This window comes from Pogona vitticeps, chromosome 2, assembly GCF_051106095.1.
Source record: "Pogona vitticeps strain Pit_001003342236 chromosome 2, PviZW2.1, whole genome shotgun sequence".
Classification (NCBI taxonomy): Eukaryota; Metazoa; Chordata; class Lepidosauria; order Squamata; family Agamidae; genus Pogona; species Pogona vitticeps.
In genome coordinates, this window is record NC_135784.1 from 2,249,728 (window position 1) to 2,274,918 (window position 25,191).

Sequence of the window (25,191 nt, forward strand, 5' to 3'; positions counted from 1 at the left end):
TGGATTTTAATAAACAAAAGAACAAGGTTTATTGAAAAAACAAACAGGGTAAATAAAAGGATCAGGTAAATAGGATACTGGAACTTGGTATAGTCCCGATCATACACATACAACAGATTGGCTCCCACGGAACACTTTAAGGTAACGCACAGACCCTGAACCTATCAGTTCTGGCTACCTAGATAGAAACCTGAACCTATCAGGTATGTACTATCTGACGAACAGTTGTACCCAGTCTGACCCACAGACTCCAACTCCACTTCTCCACGTCAGCTCTCCTACGATGGACTTCCCCCAAATATATATACAGTACAGCTCCTCCCCCCTGATGTCCCACCTTCCACTCCCCATAGGATGGAACTTTCCCTCCAACCCCATGACAGACAGGTACCATCAGTGCTGTATGTGACAGGGGGATGCTGTGCTTTATTGTCCTTTGTAAGAAACTTATAAAATGCTTTACCAATGTATGATGAGGGCTCCCGGTCCGCTTTTGAGGAACGGAGTCCAGCTATATGTTTTTAATAAATTGGCTTACATATAGACCGACCAATGCACCATCTTATCTGTTATTCCTGCCGGAGAATCGGGACCGAAATTGGGTGGTAACAGGTGTGCTAACCTGGATTTCTAGGAGTTCTCGTCTAAGAACTCCTTCATGGGTTTCTGCCTTGTCCTGGTGAAGGGGCCTGAGTAATTCAGAGAAGCTATGGGCTATGCCATGCAGGGCCACCCAAGATGGACAGGTCATAGTGCAGAGTTCTGACTAAACGTGATTCATTGTCAACAAAATAGTGGGGAAAGCTCTACTGGGATACAATCTCAAAAATGATAGAATGATTTCAATACGAATCCAAGGCAGACCTTTTAACATCACAGTCATCCAGGTTGATGCACCAACCACCGATGCTGAAGAGGCTGAAATTGACCAATTCTATGAAGACTTACAACACTTTCTAGAATTGCCACCAAAGAAAGATGTTCTTGTCATTATAGGGGACTGGAATGCTAAAGTAGGGCGTCAACAGGTAAAAGGAACAACAGGTAAGTTTGGCCTTAAGAGTTCAAAACAAAGCAGGGCAAAGGCTAATAGAGATTTGTCAAGAGAAGAAGCTAGTCATCACACTCTTTTCCAACAACACAAGGGGCGACTCTATACATGGAAATCACCAGATGGGCAATATTGAAATCAGATTGATTATATTCTCTGCAGCCAAAGATGGAGAAGCTCTATACAGTCAGCAAAAACAAGACCTGGAGCTGATTGTGGTTCTGATCATCAGCTTCTCATAGCAAAATTCAAGCTTAAACTGAAGAGAGTAGGAAAATCCACTGGGCTCCTCAGGTATAATCTAAACCAAATCCCGTATGAATACACAGTGGAAGTAAAGAACAGATTGAAGGAACTCGATTTGGTGGACAGAGTGCCTGAAGAACTATGGATAGAGGCTCGTAACATTGTACAGGAGGCAGCAACAAAAACCATCCCAAAGAAAAGGAAATGCAAGAAAGCAAAGTGGCTGTCCAACGAGGCTTTACAAATAGCAGAGAAGGGAAACAAAATGCAAGGGAGATAGGGAAAGTTACAGAAAATTGAATGCAGACTTCCAAAGAAAAGCAAGGAGAGACAAGAGGGCCTGCTTAAATGAACAATGCAAAGAAATAGAGGAAATTAACAGAAAAGGAAAAACCAGAGATCTGTTCAGGAAAATTGGAGATATTAGAGGAACATTTCGTGCAAAGATGAACATGATAAAGGACAAAAATGGGAGGGACCTAACAGAAGCAGAAGACATCAAGAAGAGGTGGCAAGAATACACAGAGGAATTATATCAGAAAGAGTTGGATATCCCGGACAACCCAGACAATGTGGTTGCTGACCTTGAGCCAGACATCCTGGAGAGTGAAGTCAAGTGGGCCTTAGAAACCCTGGCTAACAATAAGGCCAGTGGAGGTGATGACATTCCAGTTGAACTATTTAAAATCTTAAAAGATGATGCTGTTAAGGTGCTACATTCAATATGCCAGCAAGTTTGGAAAACTCAACAGTGGCAGGAGGATTGGAAAAGATCAGTCTACATCCCAATTCCAAAGAAAGGCAGTGCCAAAGAATGCTCCAACTACCATACAATTGCACTCATTTCCCACGCTAGCAAGGTTATGCTCAAAATCCTAGAAGGTAGGCTTCAGCAGTATGTGGACCGAGAACTCCCAGATGTACAAGCTGGATTTCGAAGGGGCAGAGGAACTCAAGACCAAATTGATAACATGCGCTGGATTATGGAGAAAGCCAGAGTTCCAGAAAAAGATGTACTTCTGCTTCATTGACTATGCAAAAGCCTTTGACTGTGTGGACCACAGCAAACTATGGCAAGTCCTTAAAGAAATGGGAGTGCCTGACCACCTTGTCTATCTCCTGAGAAACCTATATGTGGGACAGGAAGTAACAGTTAGAACTGGATACGGAACAACTGGGAAAGGAGTACGACAAGGCTGTATATTGTTTCCCTGCTTATTTAACTTATATGCAGAATACATCATGCAGAAGGCTAGACTGGAGGAATCCCAAGCCGGAATTAAGATTGCCGGAAGAAATAACAACCATCTCAGATATGCAGATGATACCACTCTGATGGCAGAAAGTGAGGAGGAATTAAAGAACCTTGTAATGAGGGTGAAACAGGAGAGTGCAAAAAACGGCCTGAAACTCAACATCAAAAAAACTAAGATAATGGCCACTGGTCCCATCACCTCCTGGCAAATAGAAGGGGAAGATATGGAAGCAGTGACTGATTTTACTTTCTTGGGCTCCACGATCACTGCAGATGGAGACAGCAGCCACGAAATTAAAAGAGGCCTGCTTCTGGGGAGGAAAGCGATGACAAACCATGACAGCATCTTAAAAAGCAGAGACATCACCTTGCCAACAAAAGTCCGAATAGTCAAAGCTATGAGAGCTGGACCATAAAGAAAGCAGACCGCCAAAGAATTGATGCTTTTCAACTGTGGTGCTGGAGGAGGCTCTTGAGAGTCCCCTGGACTGCAAGGAGAACAAACCTATCAATTCTAAAGGAAATCAACCCTGAGTGCTCCCTGGAAGGACAGATCAACATGTCCCGGGCAACCCAGATAGTGTGGTTCCTGACCTTGAGCCAGACATCCTGGAGAGTGAAGTGGGCATTAGAAAGCATGGGTTACAACAAGGCCAGTGGAGGTGATGGCATTCCAGTCAAGTTATTTACAATCTTAAAAGATGATGCTGTTAAGTTGCTACACTCAGCAGTGGCGATATGATTGGAAAAGATCAGTCTACATCCCAATCCCAAAGAAGGGCAGTGCCAAAGAATGCTCCAACTACCCTACAATTGCATTCATTTCACACACTTGCAAGATTATGCTCAAAATCCTCCAAGGTAGGCTTCAGCACCATGAAGTACAAGCTGGATTTCAAAGTGGCAGAGGAATTAGAGACCAAATTGCTAACTTGCGCTGGATCTACTTCTGCTTCATTGAATACGCAAAAGCCTTTGACTGTGTAGACCACAGCAAACTTTGGCAAGTCCTTAAAGAAAGGGGAGCACCTGACCACCTTTTCTATCTCCGGAGAAACCTATACATGGGAAAGGAAGCAACAGTTAGAACAGAATATTGAAACACTGATTGGTTCAAAATTGGGAAAGGAGTACGACAAGGCTGTATATTGTCTCCCTGCTTATTAAACTTATATGCAGAATACATCATGCGAAAGGCCGGACTGGAGGAATCCAAATCCAGAATTAATATTGCCGGAAGAAATGTCAACAACCTCATATATGCAGATGATACCACTCTCATGGCAGAAAGTGAGGAGAAATAAAAGAACCTCTTAATGAGGGTGAAACGAGAGAGCGCCAAAAACAGTCTGAAGCTCAACATCAAAAAAACTAGGATCATGGCCACTGGTCCCATGACCTCCTGGCAAATAGAAGGGGATGACATGGAGGCAGTGACAAATTGTTCTTTCATGGGCCCCATGATCACTGCAGATGGTGACAGCAGCCACAAAATTAAAAGACCCCTGCGTCTTGGGAAGAAAGCGATGATAAACCTAGACATCATCTTAAAAAGAGGAGACATCACCTTGCCAGCAAAAATCCACATAGTCAAACTATTTTTTTTTCAGTAGTGTTTTATGGAAGTGAGAGCTGCTCCATTAAGAATGCTGACCGCTGAAGAATTAATGCTTTTGAATTGTGGTGCTGGAGGAGGCTCTTGAGAGTCCCGTGGACTGCAAGGAGAACATGCCTATCCATTCTAAAGGAAAATCAACCCTGAGAGCTCACTGGAAGGACAGATCCTATAGCTCCCCAGTGTGGGTCCTTTGATGTAACCTAAGGGCATCACTGCGACTAAAGCTCTTTCCGCATTCCATGCATTTATGTGGTTTCTCCCCAGTGTGGGTCCTTTGATGTACCCTAAGCTGACCACTCTGAATAAAGCTCTTTCCACATTCCATGCATTTATGTGGTTTCTCCCCAGTGTGGGTCCTTTGATGTGACCTAAGATGACCACTGCGACTAAAGCTCTTTCCACATACCATGCATTTATGTGGTTTCTCTCCAGTGTGGATCCTTTGATGTAACCTAAGATCACCACTGTGAGTAAAGCTCTTTCCACATTCCATGCATTTATGTGGTTTCTCCCCAGTGTGGGTCCTTTGATGTGACCTAAGATGACCACTGCGACTAAAGCTCTTTCCACATTCCATGCATTTATGTGGTTTCTCTCCAGTGTGGATCCTTTGATGTAACCTAAGTTCACCACTGTGAGTAAAGCTCTTTCCACATTCTATGCATTTATGTGGTTTCTCCCCAGTGTGGGTTATTTGATGTAATCTAATGGCATCACTGTGTCTAAAGCTCTTTCCACATTCCATGCAATGATGTGGTTTCTCCCCAGTGTGGATCCTTTGATGTGACCTAAGATGACCACTGCGACTAAAGCTCTTTCCACATTCCATGCATTTATGTGGTTTCTCCCCAGTGTGGGTCCTTTGATGTATCCTAAGCTGACCACTCTCACGAAAGCTCTTTCCACATTCCATGCATTTATGTGGTTTCTCCCCAGTGTGGGTCCTTTGATGTAATCTAAGTGCATCACTCCGACTAAAACTCTTTCCACATTCTATGCATTTATGTTGTTTCTCCCCAGTGTAGGTCCTTTGATGTGACCTAAGATGACCACTGCGACTAAAGCTCTTTCCACATTCCATGCATTTATGTGGTTTCTCCCCAGTGTGGGTCCTTTGATGTAATATAAGGGAACCATTGCAACTAAAACTCTTACCACATTCTATGCATTTATGTGGTTTCTCCCCAGTGTGGGTCCTTTGATGTGACCTAAGATGACCACTGCGACTAAAGCTCTTTCCACATTCCATGCATTTATGTGGTTTCTCTCCAGTGTGGATCCTTTTATGTAACCTAAGTTCACCACTCTGAGTAAAGCTCTTTCCACATTCTATGCATTTATGTGGTTTCTCCCCAGTGTGGGTCCTTTGATGTAATCTAATGGCATCACTGTGTCTAAAGCTCTTTCCACATTCCATGCAATGATGTGGTTTCTCCCCAGTGTGGATCCTTTGATGGATCCTAAGTTTACTACTGTGACTAAAGCTCTTTCCACATTCCATGCATTTATGTGGTTTCTCCCCAGTGTGGGTCCTTTGATGTAATCTAAGTGCATCACTCCGACTAAAGCTCGTTCCACATTCCATGCATTTATGTGGCTTCTCCCCAGTGTGGGTCCTTTGATGTACCCTAAGGGCACCACTATGACTAAAGCTCTTTCCACATTCCATGCATTTATGTGGCTTCTCCCCAGTGTGGGTCCTTTGATGTAACCTAAGGTTACCACTGCGACTAAAGCTCTTTCCACATTCCATGCATTTATGTGGTTTCTCCCCAGTGTGGGTCCTTTGATGTGCCCTAAGCTGACCACTCTGACTAAAGCTTTTTTCACATTCCATGCATTTATGTGGCTTCTCCCCAGTGTGGGTCCTTTGATGTAACCTAAGGTTACCACTGTGACTAAAGCTCTTTCCACATTCCATGCATTTATGTGGTTTCTCCCCAGTGTGGGTCCTTTGATGTGACCTAAGGTTACCACTGTGACTAAAACTCTTACCACATTCTATGCATTTATGTGGTTTCTCCCCAGTGTGGGTCCTTTGATGTGACCTAAGATGACCACTGCGACTAAAGCTCTTTCCACATTCCATGCATTTATGTGGTTTCTCTCCAGTGTGGATCCTTTTATGTAACCTAAGTTCACCACTCTGAGTAAAGCTCTTTCCACATTCTATGCATTTATGTGGTTTCTCCCCAGTGTGGGTCCTTTGATGTAATCTAATGGCATCACTGTGTCTAAAGCTCTTTCCACATTCCATGCAATGATGTGGTTTCTCCCCAGTGTGGATCCTTTGATGGATCCTAAGTTTACTACTGTGACTAAAGCTCTTTCCACATTCCATGCATTTATGTGGTTTCTCCCCAGTGTGGGTCCTTTGATGTAATCTAAGTGCATCACTCCGACTAAAGCTCGTTCCACATTCCATGCATTTATGTGGCTTCTCCCCAGTGTGGGTCCTTTGATGTACCCTAAGGGCACCACTATGACTAAAGCTCTTTCCACATTCCATGCATTTATGTGGCTTCTCCCCAGTGTGGGTCCTTTGATGTAACCTAAGGTTACCACTGCGACTAAAGCTCTTTCCACATTCCATGCATTTATGTGGTTTCTCCCCAGTGTGGGTCCTTTGATGTGCCCTAAGCTGACCACTCTGACTAAAGCTTTTTTCACATTCCATGCATTTATGTGGCTTCTCCCCAGTGTGGGTCCTTTGATGTAACCTAAGGTTACCACTGTGACTAAAGCTCTTTCCACATTCCATGCATTTATGTGGTTTCTCCCCAGTGTGGGTCCTTTGATGTGACCTAAGGTTACCACTGTGACTAAAGCTCGTTCCACATTCCATGCATTTATGTGGTTTCTCCCCAGTGTGGGTCCTTTGATGTGTCCTAAGATCACCAGTGTGACGTTGATGTGACCTAAGTTGACCATTTTCACTGAAGCTTTTTTGACACGCCATGCATTTATATGGTTTCTTCCCTGTGTGAGTTCTTCGATGTGAACGCAGATTTCTTCTTCTGCTGAAACTCTTTTCACATTCAGTGTTTTTGTATGATTTCTCCCCAGGGTGAGTTCTTTAAACTGAACTAGCGGCACTGGTCTGAAGCTATTTCCACAGCCCTTTCTCCTCTAGTTCATGGGTTTTTCCAAGCTTTTCTTCCCGGCTTCACACTTGACTCTTTTCAGGGCCAGAAGAAGCGGCTCTGTATAATTCTGGCCATCGTATTTGTTACCTGATAGAGAAAAAAGAAGATGTCTTGACAATGTCACACAGAGCAGAATGTAACTGGAGGTCAAACCAAAGAGTTTGCTCTCTCTTTGACCCCTTTGAAAGGCATATGTCTCTTGAAGGCTTTACAGGCAACATATGAAAAATTAGCCGTATTGTGCAAATAGCATGGACTCCCCTTGCCTGAACTGATACTTCCAAAGGGACAGGGATGGGAAAATATAGTTGATTAATATTAACCACTATCTGAAATAATATTAGTCATCGGCCATCAAGTCTATTCTGACTGATGGCAACCCTTTTTTCAGGGGTTTCTGGGTAGAGAATACTCAAAAGTCATTCCCCATTCCTTGCTTCTGGGACCGTGCAGTTTCCCAAAGGCCACACAGGCTGACTTTACTCGTCGGAGACGCAGTGGGGAATCTCTGGTTCTGCAACTGGATATTTAAGCCACAGAGCTATCCAGCCAGCTTAAAAATACAAGGAGAGACTTTGATTAGAATTGAGGGTTTGATTAGACTATTTCCTCCACTGTACAGTACTTAATGTAAAGGCATTGCAAGTCCACAAATGTATTGAAAATGGTGATCCCTTGAAACGAGAAAGGGAAGGAAGACTTCAAGAACCTGGATTAATAAAAAGCCACTGTTGGCTCACATTTAGCTTGCGATCTACATCAATTCTAACATTCCTCTCACTCGTACTTTTGCTGAGCGATGTATCCCCCATCTTTTAACTGTGCAATTGGTTTCTTTTTCCAAGGTGCAGGACTTTGCACTTGACCGTGACCAGGTAGGATCTTGCGAAAAAGAGGGGGGAAATGGTTTAAATCTTGATAAATAAAGATAAATGCTAATGGCTGAAAAGGAAGATAATTTAAATTTATTTATTTATTTATTTATTGGATTTATATACCGCCCCATAGCGCTACAAGCACTCTCCGGGCGGTTTACAATTTTAATTATAAAGGCTACACATTGCCCCCCCAGCAAGCTGGGTACTCATTTTACCGACCTCGGAAGGATGGAAGGCTGAGTCAACCTTGAGCCGGCTACCTGGGATTTGAACCCCAGGTCGTGAGCACAGTTTTAGCTGCAGTACAGCGTTTTAACCACTGCGCCACGAGGCTCTTAATGGCCGGCAGATGGTCTTTGGCTCCTTCTGGGTGTAGGCACGATGGTCTGGTGCGGTCCCAGGGGCAGCTCCGGCCTGTAAGCTCTCTCTCCCCCTAGGCCAGGTGGTTGATGTTGAGAGGGGGTGAGGCAGCCAGGAGCAGCAGGCCGCAAGGCCTGTAACCACAGAGGGAGATCCAGTAGGGGCCCAACCACAGACTCACTGCCTCTCACACAGTGAGCTATGGCCGGCAGATGATCTTTGGCTCCTTCTGGGTGTAGGCACGATGGTCTGGTGCGGTCCCAGTGTAAACCCTACAAAGGATGAAAGAAGATATAATATTACAATATATAATATATATTGTAATATGATATATGATATATATGAAAGTATAATATTACAGTGAGACACTGGGTTGGGACGAAGCAGCAGCTGGGGAAGAAGAAGCTGTTGTGGGAGTCTGGGTGTCTGACAGGGTACTACTGTGTGTCAGAGTACCAACCTGATAAGTTCAGGTGTCTGTGGGTTAGCCAGAACTGATGGGTTCAGGGTCTGTGCTTTAAGTTAAAGGTTCTAGGTGAACCAAACTGTATGCTTGTGTGTGTGAGAATAAGCCACGTTACTTTATTTTATTCACCTGATTGTTTTATTTACCCTGTTTGTATTTAAAATAAACCTTATTCTTTTGTTGTTTAAAAGTTTGGCCTTGGAGTTCAGAACGAAGCAGGACAAAGGCTAATAGAGTTTTGTCAAGAAAATAAGCTGGTCATCACAAACACTCTTTTCCAACAACACAAGAGGCGACTCTATACATGGAAATCACCAGATGGGCAATATCGAAATCAGATTGACTATATTCTCTGCAGCCAAAGATGGAGAAGCTCTGTACAGTCAGCAAAAACAAGACCTGGAGCTGACTGCGGCTCTGATCATCAGCTTCTCATAGCAAAATTCAAGCTTAGACTGAAGAGAGTAGGAAAAACCACTGGGCCACTCAGGTATAATCTAAACCAAATCCCTTATGAATACACAGTGGAAGTAAAGAACAGATTTAAGGAACTAGATTTGGTGGACAGAGTGCCTGAAGAACTTTGGATAGAGGCTCGTAACATTGTACAGGAGGCAGCAACAAAAACCATCCCAAAGAAAATGAAATGCAAGAAAGCAAAGTGTCTGTCCAACGAGGCCTTAGAAATAGCAGAGAAGAGAAGGGAAACAAATGCAAGGGAGACAGGGAAAGTTACAGAAAATTGAATGCAGACTTCTAAAGAATAGCAAGAAAAGAGGACCTTCTTAAATGAACAAATGCAAAGAAATAGAGGAAAAGAATAGAAAAGGAAAAACCAGAGATTTGTTCAAGAAAATTGGAGATTTTAAAGGAACATTTTGTGCAAAGATGAACACGATAAAGGACAAAAATGGGAGAGACCTCACAGAAGCAGAAGACATCAAGAAGAGGTGGCAAGAACACACAGAGGAACTATCCCAGAAAGATTTGGATATCTCGGACAACCCAGATAGTGTGGCTGCTGACCTTGAGCCAGACATCCTGGAGAGTGAAGTCAAATGGGCCTTAGAAAGCTTGTCTAACAACAAGGCCAGTGGAGGTGATGGCATTCCAGTGGAACTATTTAAAATCTTAAAAGATGACGCTGTTAAGGTGCTACATTCAATATGCCACTCAACAGTGGCCAGAGGATTGGAAAAGATCAGTCTACTTCCTTCTTGAGGAAGAGACGGCATGCCTCCCACCTCCTTGGGTCTCCAGCTTTCCCTTCTTTTCAAGGGCAGTTTGGCCAGGGAAACCCTGCCTTGGTCGCCGCAGGAAGAAACCAAAGAGATACAGGAAGAAAGCTAGCAGGTGTTCCCTTAGGACAACATCAATCCTGCAAAAACTGTAACGGATGCTCCCGAAATCAATCAATGAGTCAACTGGAACTGACCAAAAAGACTCCATGGATTGGAAAAAGATCTACTCTTGCAGAGAAGCCAGAAGAAGAAGAAGGCTGTCTTCCATCATTCCCTCTCCAACAATCCCAACATGCAGGAGTCACTTCACCCTCTTCAATCACAAAAGAGGAAAGGAGAAATTCGGGGGGGGGGGGCATGTCAGGCTGTCCAGGGTTGGAATCTCACCGACAGCACCTGCTCTTGGTGTCGACAGGGTTGAGCCAAGCAGGATTGGGAACCAAAAGAAAAACACTCTGCACATGTTCAGAGAAGCACTGCTGTAGGCAGTAAAATTGGGACTCACACAACCCGGGTTCAAACCCCCACTTAGCCACGAAACTCACAGTGGGTGCTTGCTTTCACAAACCAGAGGCCTCCAAAACTGGGCTGGTCGGAAGTTACTTAATAGACGACAGAATGAAGTTGACAGAACAGTCTCACAGCATATGGGGATTTCATGTCACCGTTTTGATACTGTCATGGGGTCAAAATTTGTTAACTCAAGTAGAGTTAGCATGCAACTAATCAAGAAAACTGGGAAGTCATCCTGTATCAGCAGACAATGGAAGGTGTAAGAGAACAATGCAATTTGTCATCGGCTGATGTGGATATAAACGAGTAGATCTGGTGGAAGGCGCCCTCCAAACGCTCCTGATGCTTCCTGCGATTGGGCTAAAATTCTCTGACATACTGATGTCAGCTTTACAACATCTCGCATCCTGCTAATCATAGGGTTATTGTTTAATAAATAAACACAGTGTCGCACCTGATCTCAAAGAATGAGAGACCTTACCTGCTTTAAGGGGGGCTTTGGATTTCTCTTTTCATCCAGAGAAAAGTCAGGAGAGCATCAGCTGAGTCTCACCCCGTCCTTGGGAGAGAAGAAAAAAACGAATCATTCTGAAGGCTTCTTGATTGGACAAAACCAAAAACTTCCCCTTGTGTTTTTGACAATCTGGAGAATTCAATTCTTTAAAAAATACCCTCCTGTTTATGAATGCAGGGGGGGGGCACGGTTGTGTGTTTCTATACCCACTATCCCAAAAGCCAGGAAATAGCCCAAAACTGCTGCACAATCTCGTGTCGGCCTTGCCAGCAGGAAAAAGGAGACCAAGCCTGAGAGAGCAAAGGGACGCCGAAGGTTGACCACCAACAAAGGGAGGCGTCCAGAGGGCCTACAGCAAGGGGTCTCCCCCAACCTTGGGCTTCCAGATGTTCTTGGACTTCCACTCCCAGAAATCCTGGCTAGCAGAGCGGGTAGTGAAGGCTTCTGGGAACTGCAGTCCAAGAACATCTGGAGGCCCAAGGTTGGGGACGCCTGGACTCTGCGGGAGACCCTCTTCTGCTCATTACCCTTTACAGCCCTGACCATGGCTTTGTTTCTGGGGGAGGAGTGGTCCCTTGATGAAAAAGGGAGTTAGCTTCTGGGATGTAACGTTGCGTTTTGTCACCCTGTTCAACCCCCACCAACCTTCACCCTGTGGAATGTTTCAGGTTTCCATTAATTCCCTGTACTATTTCACAGAGCCATGAAAAACCGGAAAGAGGCTATCCAGAAGAACGTGGTGGTCCGGCACCACCTGTGTGATGATGACACACAACTTCTGTCTGTTTTTTAAGACCTTCCAGGAGGCCCTTCACTCAGCCTGTTCAGCCCCAAGGTCCGGCCGTCCAGCCGACCACCGTCCCCTGGCGCCAACGAAAACAGTTAAGACATAAACAAGCAAAGAGGAGGAAAGTAATTTTGAATGAATGAATGCATGCATGAATTCTAAGCGAATTAAGAATGACTGAATTTCCTGCCTCTAAGAAATTCTCTTCATGGAAGCCAAGAGGAGATTCAGACAATTTCCTGAGATCAGCAGCAGCAAACCTCACAGAAGAATCCCCACACCCACACCCACACCCACACACAGAGGGGTCCCAGCCCCTCCCTACCCCCCCAGGGGCTCTCCTGCCCCCATTGCTCTGGGTGGGAAGAGGATTCAGGTCAGGGCCTGGTTCGTGGACCAGGAACTTCCCTCCTTTGCAGGGGCATCAACCCCCTTGGCTGCCAGATGGGCCGCATAGAAAGAAAATATCATCCTCATCATCCACATCCCTCCCTCCAGTCTCTGAATATAGTAATAAAATTTCAAAACTTTTAGCTAGAAGAGTTCAAACTAAAAAAGCAAAAAATATAATTAGAGTGATTAAAGATAAAACAGGAAAAAACTGTACTTTAATGAAAGAAAAACTAAAGATTATACAGAAATTCTATCAAAGTTTATACAAAGTTAATAGTGTAGCGAAAGAAGACATAGAAGCTTATATTAAAGAAAATGTTAAGAGTAAATTATCGGAGAATGATAAAAAGATTTAGATAAAGAGATAAAAGAGGAAGAAATGATAGAGGACTCAGGGCATTTCATAAGCAAGATCAGCACCCTAAAACTCAACCCTGGGGATAGACTGGTCAGTTTTGATGTAGTATCCCTGTTCACTAAGGTACCGGTAAAGGACACCCTGATACTCATCCAGCAGATATTCCCAGAAGACATCAAGGCCCTCTTCCAGCACTGCCTTACAACCAGCTATTTCCAGTGCCTCCTGCTCAAGGCAGGAATATAGTCCAAGCAGATCTGCCAGGTGAGGAGCTAAGTTTTTCTTGAAAGCCTCCAGGGTTGGAGCACCCCAAAATATTTGAAACATAAAACTCAGCAGGGAGACAGAAGCTGAAGTCCATACATCTGGGCCCTGCTTGGTAACCTAAATATATCAATAAGAAAAGGAAGTTGGAATACCCTTTCTTCCAGACAGTGCAGGGGAATCCTACAGGAAGGTCATCAAGGGGAGGTGTGCACACCCCAAATATCTACAAGGGACTCACTTGTTTGTTTTCCGCACATTTATACCGTGTTAGGTGTAGGATCCAAATATTAAGTAGATTTTAGCTAGTGAGTTTGCAGAACTTTATGACTCTTTTTTTATGGTATAAACTTCCTGTACACTGTATTTTCGGGTTCTTCTCTGCCTTTAAGAGAAGTCTCTAGTTGCGTCTTGTCTGACCTCTTGCTGGAGCTAAAATATTGGGAAGCGGGCTTGGTCCGTAACCAAACAGCCACAGTGCCAGAGGATTGGAGGACAGCACATGTCACGGTGATCTTTAAAAAGGGAAGGAGGGAAGGATCACGGGAAACCACAGACCGGTTAGCCTAACATCTGTTCCAGGGAAGACAGCAGACAGCCTCATCCAAGATAAAATCTTAAAATACACAGAAGAACAAGCCTTGGTGAAGGAGAATCAACATGACTTGTCAAGTCTTGCGTCACAAACCTTTTAGAAGCATGTGGATGCGGGCAAATCAGTGGATATTGTGTATCTTGATTTTGAGAAGGCGTTTGATGTGGTCCCTCACCAAAGCCTGCTGAGAAAACTCCAGTGTCAGGGGATAAGAGGGCAGGTCCTCTGATAGATTGAGAATCTGTGGAGAACCAGGGAATACAGAGGAGTGTCAGTGGGCAAATTTCCACCATGGAGGGAGGTGAAGAGCAGTGTGCCTTCAGAGATCTGTCCTGGGACCGGTGCTTTTCAAGCTGTTCATCAAAGTCCTGGAGACAAGGATAAGCAATGAAGTGGCCAAGTTTGCAGATGACAGGCAACTTTTTCCGGGTGGTGAAGACGAGAAGGGATTGTGAAGAGCTCCAAAAGGATCTCTCCAAACTGGGAGACTTGGGAATCCAGGCTGAAATGTTCCACTCCCTTTCTTACATCCTTTTTAATTCCTTAATTTGGAATCAATCCCTTGCTCATCCCACATGGAGGAGACCTACCAGCCAGTCTGTGGGAGTCTGTCAAGGCAACCTTGAGGTCAATCCACGGATTAAAAAGCCCTGCGCTCCTTGAGATTAATCACTGGCTCTTTCATTTGATTTTCCCTTTCCAAAGTTCCCCAAGGCAGAAGGGGCTTCTTCAGTTCCTTCTTCAGGATACCTAAAGGGGGAAGAAGAGACTCACAAGAGCCCTGTGGGTGAAAGGGGGCAAGAGGGTATTACACTTCGCCTAAAGAAAGTGGAGGGAGCCCAAGCCAGCGAAGAGGGGAAAGGGGACAAAGGAGGAAAGGGGAGATCCCCATCGGACATGAGGGGAAGAGTAAAGGAAGGAGACGAGGAGTCTGAAGGACCAGAAGCAGAGAGAGAGAGAAAGAGAGAGGAGTGGAGGCCAGAACGGTAGAGGTGAAGAGAGAAAGCTATTGCTAGAAGGGTGGGAAGGTTTCTGGATGGACAACCTGTGGATTTGTATCTGGGAGAGGAGGATGATACCAACAGAAGAGCCAGAAACGGAAGGAACCCTCGCTCTGCCAGGAAACCTTTCCACTGGAGCAAATGGGACAGTAGAGGATGGAGCCGAAAGAGAAGGAAGAGCGGACGGAAACAACAGAGGGGGAAAGAAAGAATGTAGAACGGAAGAACCTTCTCCCACACGGGGGTGTGGAATTGCCTTCTCAGAGGAGACGACCAGAGGGGGAGAGCGGTGGACAGAGGAGACCCTCTTGCATCGGCCGGTGTTAGCCTCAAGGGAAGGCCCACAGAAAGATTACGGTAGCCTAATCTTGAGACTCCCTGTGTGTGGACCCATCCGGGGAGTCACAATTGCATCCAGGCAAGGGCCCAGCTGCACCATCCGTCTAAGAGGGAAGTAGGTGGATCAGACCACGGGTGCCACCTGGTTCTCCATTGACAGCGCTGGGTCCAGAAGGACACTGGGTTACCCTGATGTCTGAGCCACCCAAGGCTCAGACATCAGGGGAACCCAGTTGGAAGGCCCCCCCCGTCTCCTTTGGATTCAGCCTTTGTCTATCCTCCCATTGAAGGAGACGGTGGGGACAGGAATGACGCCCCCTGTTAAGAATATGATGGATGCCCAAAAAGCCTTTGACAATGTGAACTGGCAATTTATGATACAGCAAATAAAAGCTATGGATTTTGGCAAAAACTTTACAAATGTAATTGAGACAATCTACAATGAACAAATAGCTAAAGTTATGGTAAATGGTGAACTGACAGATAATATTAATATGAAAAAGGCACAAGACAAGGATGTCCGCTCTCTCCATCGCTATTTATATTAACTCTGGAGGTATTAAATAAGAATGTGAGGAACGACCCAGAGATTAAAGGTACCAAAATAAAGGACGAGAACTACAAGCTACAAGCATTTGCAGACGACTTGGTGTTTATATTGGAAGACCCATTGGAAACAACATTGAGACTACTGGACAAAATCGATGAATTTGGGAAAGTAGCAGGATCGAAGATAAATAAAGAAAAAACTAAAGTTATAGTGAAAAACTTAACAGCCAAGCAAAAAAATCAACTCTCAAAGATGTCAGATTTACAAATAGTTCAAAAAAGTTAAGTACCTAGGAATATATTTAACTGCTAGATGTGTAACTATAAAAGAAGATAATTATATGAAACTATTTAACCAAATAAAAATAGATCTAGAAAAATAGAAAAACTTACAACTATCACTGTTAGGAAGAATTGCAACAATCAAAATGAACATTTTGTCAAAGCTACTTTTCTTGTTCCAAACAGTGCCAGTGAAAATAGAGAAGAAATATTTTGACGATCTAAACAAAGTGATACTACAATATATTTGGCAAGGGAAGAAAGCCAGAATCAAACTAAAAATGCTCCAAGAATCCAAGGAAAACGGAGGATTTGGTCTACCGGACTGGACCTTATATTACCAATCATCTGCTCTAACTTGGCTTAAAGAATGGATTAGCCTGAAAAACAAGAGACTTCTGTATTTAGAAGGACATTATCTACAGTTGGGTTGGCATGCCTTTTTATGGTATGAGAAAGCCAAATCTCATAGGTATTTTCAAAACCATTATATTAGAAACTCCTTGTATATAATATGAGAAAAAATAAAAATGAAAATGTACACGAAAATACCAGGATGGGTCTCACCCATAGAAGCATTTGTTTATCCCAACCTTTTGAATGTCAGAAAAATTTTGACTTATACAGATATTTTAGACAAAGACAGGCAATTAAAGCCAAAACAAGACCTTATAGACCACGGGTTAGATGCATCGTGGTGGTCTATAATGCAAATACAATCAAGATATGAACGAGACCTAAAAATGTACGATTTTTATAAAGAACAGACAACTTTTGACCAAATAATGTTAACATCAGATGACAAATTAATTAGGAAAGTATATAAATACCTTCTAAATTGGAAAATGGAGGATGAACAGGTCAAAGAAACAATGGTTCAATGGGCAAAAAATTTTGGGTACAATATTGACTTAGAAAAATGGCAAGGGCTGTGGTCTAGAAACTATAAGATGACAATGGCAACATCTTATAAAGAGAATCTATATACAATGTTTTATAGATGGCATTTACCTTCTGATAGATTAGCTAAGATGTACTCTAACAGGTCAAGTAAATGTTGGAAATGTCATTAAAAAATTGGAACCTATTATCACCTCTGGTGGACTTGTGATAAAGCATAAAAAATGTAGATTTTAGGCCAGAGCTCTTTCTGTTAGGTATAATACCAGAAAGTGTTGATAGACAAAATGTATATTTAATACTGCATATTCTAACTGGCGAGGATTATTTATGGACAGTACTGGAAAAATGAAGGAACACCTACAGATCAAGAAATAATTAAAAAGATATTGGACTGCGCCGAAATGGACAGACTAACACTGAAAATCAAAGGAAAAGAAGATACAAAATATTACCAAACATGGGACTTATTCTATCAATGGTTAGAAGGATGTTGTATAGATTAGGAGTATAATGTGTGTAGTAGTTGTTTTACAAATGATTATAAGCTGTACCCTGGTGACACGATGTTAAACCAATATGGATGGATTTATATAATAAAAAAAGTAAAAAAAAAAAGGGAAAAAAAAGAATATGATCATCAGAGTCCGAAGTACAGGTGGAGGTTGCAAAGCAAACCCCCCCAGTCTGGCTTGGGGAAAACAAGAAGGGAGGCTTGGAGGGGAACCCCTCACGCACCCCAAATCAGGATAACCAAGATTTGCCTCTTGTCAACAGGACCTGCCTTTGGTGAGCAGGATTGAGATGTTTTTGAAAAAAAACACCCTAAACAAAATGCAACGAAAACCATACCCCAAAACACCACCACTTTGCACATGTTCCGAGAGGCAGTGTGGTGTTGCTGGAGGGAGTACCAGACTGGAAACCAGGAGGCCTGGATTCAAATCCCTGCCGGGCCAGGGAAACTGAGAGTAGAGAGAGCGTGTGTGTGTGTGGGGGGGTAAGGCTACTTCAGCCACCTCTTGAAATCTCACTGACCTAGCAAACGTTGGGAGGGATGTGGGATTTCGGTTCTTCCTTTTTTGTCCCAAAATAAAGCACAGAGAAATCACCTCCGTCTCACTTCTGCCTACGAGAAAAGAAAAAGAGAAAAGATCAGCCTGGAGGCTTCGTGGATGAAGCAAATCAAAAACATTTCCTTGCGGGAGGTGTTTTCCTCATGCTTATATCGAATGCAACTCCCTCCCAATCTCTCTCTGTCCCGTCTTCAGGCAGCAGAACAAGACAAATGCCAAAGCAGGCAGACAGCCGCATCTCCGGCCAGGGTCCGAGATCAAATCCACACACACACACACACACACCAGTTCCCAGGGAGTGGAGGCAACAGCCGGGAACCAGAGAGCAATAGGAACCATCATGCAGCGGTGATGATAGCAGCAGCCTAGAAGAGAGCGTTTCTCCCACTATTTATTTAAAATATTTTTACCCCCTCCCTTTCTCTTTAAAAAGGCCTCAAGGCAGTTTAATGTACAACATTAAAAGGGCAACATTTAAAAGTGAAAAACAGGAAGTCTAGAAACCTTAAAAAGCATCAAACCGTTGCTCCACTAAGCAGGGTCAACACAACCAACCTCTAAAAAACAGCCAGAAGCCCATGCGATGGATGGAGGGGATCGAGAGTCGGACGGGGCCCCCCTGTTCTCATGGGACCCTCCATTATTTCGGTCCTTTCGGGGATCCCAAGAGAGGGCAGGCCGCAGGAGAGTGGAAACCTAGGGAGAAGAAGGACCGAGGGGGCAGGTCTTTTGCACAGCCAATGGCCTTGAATGGCGCCTTTCCAGACCCAAAAGCCCAGAACCGTTTTGGCCCTGCAGGAAGAAGAACGGCACGTCCGACAAAAGAACTCCCATTCCGGGGAGACCGACCTCCCTTCCAGCCTCCCCGGGAGAAAGATCCCAAGGAGGAAAGTCCAACTCTTTCCCTCTCTCCCTGTTTCTCCGGCTTCTCTTCCACCCGCCTTCTGGGGAAAAGACCGTCGTGTTCACACAAGCAACGCAACAAGGAAGCCGCCAAGCGCGGGGTGGTGGGAGTATACACAGAGAGAGAGAGAGAGAGAGACTGGCCTTTTCAACTCCCCCCGCAAATCTCACGCACCCCTGCCCACGATCTGCCCCTCCATTGCCCACCTCCATCCAGGTCCCGATCCGGGAGGCGCCCACCCCCCAAAAGAGCCCGTCTTCTCTCCAGGCACCTTCTTCGGCCAAAGGGGAAGAGGAGGAGGCAGGTGCTGTAGATCCCGCTTCCGGCTCCCATTCGAACGGCGTACAGGGGAGGAGCCCTTCCCCCCGCCTTCGTAGCTCTAGGTTCCCTCCACCTTCCCCCCTCCTGCAGGAATGGTGTGTGTGTGGGGGGGGGAAGGCCAGAAACAACGGGGGGGGGGTGAAGGGCAGGAAGGCTCCGAAGAGTCTCTCTGTCATGGAAAAGGGATGAGGGAGGAGCTTCTTCTTCAGGCTCCCCAAGGTCTCCACTTCTAGGGGAAGAAAGACTCAGATCATGTAGAGTTCCCATCAGCTAAGTCTATTTTGTTGCTGTGGTTTAGTCATTAAGTCGTGTCCAACTCTTTGTGACCCCCACGGACCAGAGCACGCCAAGCCCTCCTGTCCTCCACTACCTCCCGGAGTTGGGTCAAATTCATGTTGGTCGCTTCGATGACCCTGTCCAACCATCTCGTCCTCTGTCGTCCCCTTCTCCTCTTGCCTTCACACTTTCCCAACATCAAGGTCTTTTCCAGGGAGTCTTCTCTTCTCATGAGATGGCCAAAGGATTGGAGCCTCAGCTGTCCTTCCAGTGAGCACTCAGGGTTGATTTCCTTCAGAACGGATAGGTTTGTCCTCCTTGCAGTCCAGGGGACTCTCAAGAGCCTCCTCCAGCACCACAATTCAAAAGCATCATTTCTTCAGCGGTCAGCCTTCTTTATGGTCCAGCTCTCACTTCCATACATCACTACAGGAAAAAACCATAGCTTTGACTATTCGGACTTTTGTTGGTAAGGTGATATCTCTGCTTTTTAAGATACTGTCAAGGTTTTTCATTGCTTTCCTCCCCAGAAGCAGGCGTCTTTTAATTTTGTGGCTGCTGTCAACATCAACACTGTGTAGCGTAAGCCCCTTGAAGAAGTCTGACCTTAAAAGAACACTAATCCCTATTAAAATAAGAAACACTACTAAGGTGGGTTAACCCCACCTTCTTCTGGCAATCACATACTTTACTAAAGAATCAACATCTCTCAGATTCTTCAGAAATCAGTTAGCTTGTAGCTCAGCTCTCAGTTCTTTAGATTTTTTATTATTTTATTATTTTTATTATAACTACATAACACACAAAGATCAAAGGAATAAAAAAAATTTGGGGTGGGGTCCCATCATCTCCTGGCAAATAGAAGGGGAAGATATTGAGGCAGTGACAGATTTCACTTTCTTGGGCTCCATGATCACTGCAGATGGTGACAGCAGCCACGAGATTAAAAGAGGCCTGCTTCTTGGGAGGAAAGCAATGACAAACCTAGACAGCATCTCAAAAAGCAGAGACATCACCTTGCCAACAAAAGTCTGAGTAGTCAAAGCTATGGGTTTTCCTGTAGTGATGTATGGAAGTCAGACCTGGATCATGAAGAAGGCTGACCGCCAAAGAATAGATGGTTTTGAATTGTGGTGCTGAAGGAGACTCTTGAGAGTCCCCTGGACTGCAAGGAGAACAAACCGATCCATTCTGAAGGAAATCAACCCTGAGTTTTTACTGGAAGGACAGATCCTGAAGCTGAGGCTTCAATACTTTGGCCATCTCATGAGAAGAGAAGACTCCCTGGAAAAGACACTGATGTTAGGAAAGTGTGAAAGCAGGAGGAGAAGGGGATGTCAGAGGATGAGATGGTTGGACAGTGTCATCGAAGCGACCAACATGAATTAGACCCAACTCTGGGAGGCAGTGGAAGACAGGAGGGCCTGGCGTGCTCTGGTCCGTGGGGGTCACGAAGAGTCCGACACGACTAAACAACAACAAAGCGCTCCATGGAGCTCTCTGACCGAGTGCTGGAGCTCCTTAGGGAGGCTTGGGCACCACACAACTTACTGTAGACTTCAGAAGAAGCTCGTATGCTAGGAAGTCAGATATGCTCCCCTTGGGCAAACATTAACAACGTTCTGGATTCATTCAGGTTAACAACAACAACAAAAACAAAAAAAACCACAACCCACACCTTAGAGCATTGTAAAGTTTTAGTGTCAAATTCAGGGGGAGAGTCTCCATCATCAGATCATTCTGGCTTTGAAGATTTCCTTCCTTCTCCTGCCCCCCCCCCCCACATCCTGTAAGACTGCCAGAGTGGCCTCTAGCCAGAGGGGCAGCAGTATATATATAAAATAAAAATAACCAAATCCTGCCAGATTCTCCCTCCTGGTCTTCTTCATCATCATCATCATCATCCACTTGGAGAGATCAGCCTACGTGGCCAACGTAAGACCTTCCCTTCCAGCCAAGCCCTTCCATATCCTCCCCCCACCCTGATGTTTCCTCTCTCTCCTCCCTCCCAGGCTGGAGTCTCCGCCTTCACCCCCACTTTCTCTGCCGAGCCCCCTTTCTGGCCCCGCTCCGACCCATCTCTCTCTGCCCCCAAACCTTCCTCTGCCTCCTCTTCCTCCTGCAGAGACACCCCGCCCCCGCTTCCCACCCAGGGCGTTGCAGCCTTAAAACTCCTTTTCCCACTTCTGCAGAAGGGGGAGTCTGGACTTTGGGGGAACCCCTTGTGTGAGGGGAGAGGGAGGGGGGAAGAGCCAGTTTCCCTTCTCTCCTTCCTTTCTTTTCCCCACAGCCACCGAGGCCTACAGGATTCAGGAGAAAGTCGGGGGGGGGGTCTCCTCAGAGGAAAACCCAGACTAGCATGGGATCATGATCTGTTAGCAGTGTTGATTGGCAGGAATTGTGCGGATAGGGATAAAAGAGTTGAATTCAGGTTCCCAGGATTGGGCTTGGATAACTTCATGGATGCTGGAGTTCTCCACCCGACAATATGTTGTAATTGGAATTGTGGTTCCTATTATTTGGGGATTGTTTGTACGTGTTCTTGTACTTTGTACTTTGTACTTTGGTCTTTGTGTGTTGCTTTTCGTTCATCTCCAAGCCCAGGAATGGCTTTGCAAAGAGGAGCAGATTTCAATTCAGCGCTGTTTCAATTGACAGAACTCAAAAAGTGGGGAGTGATACCTGGATATGGCTGAAAGAAGTTTCATTCCTGGTCTTGAAGTACAAAATCTTATTCTACATGTTATTTCCTATACAGTGGTGCCTGCTATGCGATTTCATCGTTAAGCTATTTTAAAAAGCCCATAGAAACGCATTAAAACGCGTTTAATGCATTCCTATGGGCTTAAAAACTCACCTTATGTGAAAATCCTCCATTGTGCTGGCCATTTTCGCTGCCTCTAAAGCGAGGCAAAACAGCGGGCGGCTATTTTGTTTACCCAGCGGCCATTTTGGAACCGCCAATCAGCAGTGTGAAAATGGGGGCTTTGCGATGATCGCTTCCCCATTTTCACACAGCTGATCGGAGGGAGCTTTGCGATGATCGCTTCCCCGCGATCATTGAAAAGCGAATTTTCCCCATAGGGGCCATCGCAAAGCGATCGCTCTTGCAATGGCAAAAAGTCCATCGCAAAGCAATTTTGTCGTAAAACTGCTCGACTGCTATGCAAGGCCCCACTGTATTAATTCTCTCTTGGACTTTGTATTAAGTCAGAGGCCTATATTTCACACCTTCCAGCCTTTCAACTAGCAGGTGGCCTATTTAGGAATGCTGCCCACAGGCCAAACACAAATAGAACCATAAAATAATGGAAAAGTGAAGTTGGAAGGGGCCTACAAGGCCATCAAGTCCAACCCCCTGCTCAAGGCAGGAATATAGTCCAAGCAGATCTGCGAGGTGAGGAGCTAAGTTTTTCTTGAAAGCCTCCAGGGTTGGAGCACCCCAAAATATTTGAAACATAAAACCCAGCAGGGAGACGGAAGCTGAAGTCTATACATCTGGGCCCTGCTTGGTAACCTAAATATATCAGTAAGAAAAGGAAGTTGGAATACACTTTCTTTCAGACAGTGCGGGGGAATCCTACAGGAAGGTCATCAAGGGGAGGTGGGAAGACCCCCAACTATCTGTAAGGGACCCTTTTGTTTTCCCCCCCACACATTTATACCCAGGAGGCCAAAAACCCTCACCTGGAGAGACCTTTTTGTTTTCCAGAAATCTCAAGGAGGACACGCGCGGGTGGAGCTCTCTGGCCTGGACGCAGAAGATCCCGTTTTCTCCTGAGGAAGCACGAATTCAGCTCCTGAAAGAAAGAACACCAGCAACTGAAAGGGGAAACCATGAGAAAAAAAGGGTCGAAAACATTCTCCCCCCTGCAGGCCTGGACGGAAGAGGCAGAAGGTCCACACCCCCAATTCAGAAAGGGGAACTGGCAAACCCAGAGACCGATTCCTTGAATTAAAAAAAAGAAAGAAATCAGTTCGATTCATGGCATCCCGTTGCAGTTGAAATCTAGGGTTTTGCAGAGAAGGAATCTGGGACGTGTTGTTGTTCTGACTCTTGAGGAGACTTTAGGGAGGAGAAGCTCTATCAGGGTTTCCTGGTGTTGCTTCACAGAGGCTGCTCCTCTTTGGTAGGAAGCGATAAAAGGGGCCCCCCTAAGGAAATGGATTTTATTTATTTATTTTTTGCCCTCCTCCCTCCTGGATCCTCTCTAGAAGAGCCACAGAAGGAAAACCTCCTCAACCATCCGAAAAGGACTCTCCGTGTGTGTGTGTGTGTGTGTGTCGGGGGGGGGGAATCTGTGACCGGCCCCCTCCCTCCCAGCTGACCCCCCCCCCACACACACACACCTTCCTTCTTCAGATCTTTCTAGCTTTGAGGATTTCCTTCCTTCTCCTGTCAGTCCCCCCCCCATGTTTGAAGACACCCCCGAGTCAAAGAAGGATTAATCCAAACTCTGCCAGATTCTCCCTCTTGGTTCCCCAAAAAAGCTGCGATTCCTTGGGGGGGGGGGAAGAGGAAGGGGGGGAGACGGAAGGGGGGGCAGAAAAGGGGGGCCGAGGCAGAGAAAGTGGGGGGGGGAAGGATGAGATTCTAACCTGGGAGGGAAACATGGGGGGGGAATAGCTCGACACCCCCCCCAAGATCCCCAACGAGGAGAGTCTGAAGGAAAGGTTTGCAATTCAGGTCCGTCCAGGAAAATGGGGGGGGGGGGTTGGAGTATTTGCCATCCGGGGGGGGTGGAAAGGAGAAGAAGACGCCCCCTCCCTCCCCCCTCGGAATTTGCCTTCCCTTTTTTTGAAGGAAACCCCCCCCCCCCAATATTATGCTCACCTCCTTGCTGGTCCCGAGGCCGAGAAAATCCTCTGTACGTGCGCCCCCCCCCCCGAAAGAGACGATAGAGACGGGAGGAGACAGACGGGGCCTCTCACTGCTTCCGCTTCCGGTTGGGAGAAAGGCGGAAAAATAAAGGGGAGGAGCTCCTTCTCTTCTCTTTTTTCGTCGCTCTAGGTTCCTCCCCCCTCCAAGGGACTCTATCTCTCTTTTTGTGTGTGTGTGCGTGCGTGTGTGTGTGTGTGTGTGTGTGTGTGTGTGTACATATATATGCGGCCCCCTCCCCCTTCCCCCCCCCGCAATATTTTACAACCCACCCACCCCCCCGCATGGCTCACCTCCTTGCAGGTCCCGAGGCGGGAAACTCCCAAGGAGGCTCCTCCGCACGCGCCCTCCACGGAGACCATAGAGACGGGAGGAGACAGACGGGGCCTCCCACCGCTTCCGGTTCCTCCCCCCCTCCAACCCCCCCCAAAGGGTTTCATGAATGGAGGGGGGGCGGAGGGGAGGAACCTCGAGAAAGGAAAGGGGGGTCTCTCTCTGTGGGGGGGGTTATAAGGAAATGGACAGCCCCCTTCTCTCCCCCCCCGATGTTCTTGTCAGGGGGAAGAGGTTGACTCTCTAGGAGGAGCTCCGAGCAGTGGCGCATCTCTCTTCCCTTTCGTAGCTCTACGTTCCCCCCTCTTCTCCTCAGAGTTGGGTGTAGAAGCGAGGGAGAGTCACGTGCTTTTTATGCAGGTCACGTGATTCCCTCCTCCTGCCCGCACAGCCCCTCTTGCCCCCTCTTGTTCTCGAACTTGGACAGGAACCGGAAGAGGGGAATTTCTCTCCCTCCTCCTGGCCCCTCTTTCCCTCCCCCGCCACCTCTATGGTCTCAGGGCGGACGCTCTTCCCAAAGAAGGAGGACTCCCTCTCGTGGGTTTCCCCGCTGGCTTCCATTCCTTGGGGAGGCGGGGGGGGGGGGAGGAGAATAAGGGACTCCCCAAGGAGAGGGGAGGGGAGGCGGGGTCTCCTCCGGGCAATC

General features: G+C 46.0%; 1 protein-coding gene across 14 annotated transcripts; it reads right to left on the reverse strand.

Moving 5' to 3' along the window:
- On the reverse strand, window positions 1–24,665 carry LOC144587190 (uncharacterized). 14 transcript variants are annotated; one of them, XM_078386902.1, is made up of 7 exons: window positions 24,168–24,429; window positions 23,021–23,133; window positions 17,795–17,885; window positions 13,779–13,926; window positions 11,256–11,333; window positions 6,891–7,403; window positions 1–6,638 (listed from the first exon to the last, which is right to left on the reverse strand). In XM_078386902.1, exons 6-7 carry the CDS (start codon window positions 7,127–7,129, stop codon window positions 4,337–4,339), a joined length of 2,541 nt encoding a protein of 846 aa, XP_078243028.1. In that variant the 5' UTR covers window positions 7,130–7,403; window positions 11,256–11,333; window positions 13,779–13,926; window positions 17,795–17,885; window positions 23,021–23,133; window positions 24,168–24,429; the 3' UTR covers window positions 1–4,336. The 14 variants fall into 14 exon arrangements, with proteins under 14 accessions (XP_078243028.1, XP_078243027.1, XP_078243015.1 ...); XM_078386901.1 differs by having other exon boundaries at window positions 1–5,798; window positions 6,051–7,403; XM_078386889.1 differs by having other exon boundaries at window positions 1–7,403.
- Between the last annotated feature and the right edge of the window lie 526 nt (window positions 24,666–25,191).

Bases quoted from the DNA above. Each gene is read 5' to 3' on its own strand.
- LOC144587190 (XM_078386897.1), bottom strand. From the start codon at position 7,129: ATGGCGTGTCAAAAAAGCTTCAGTGAAAATGGTCAACTTAGGTCACAT.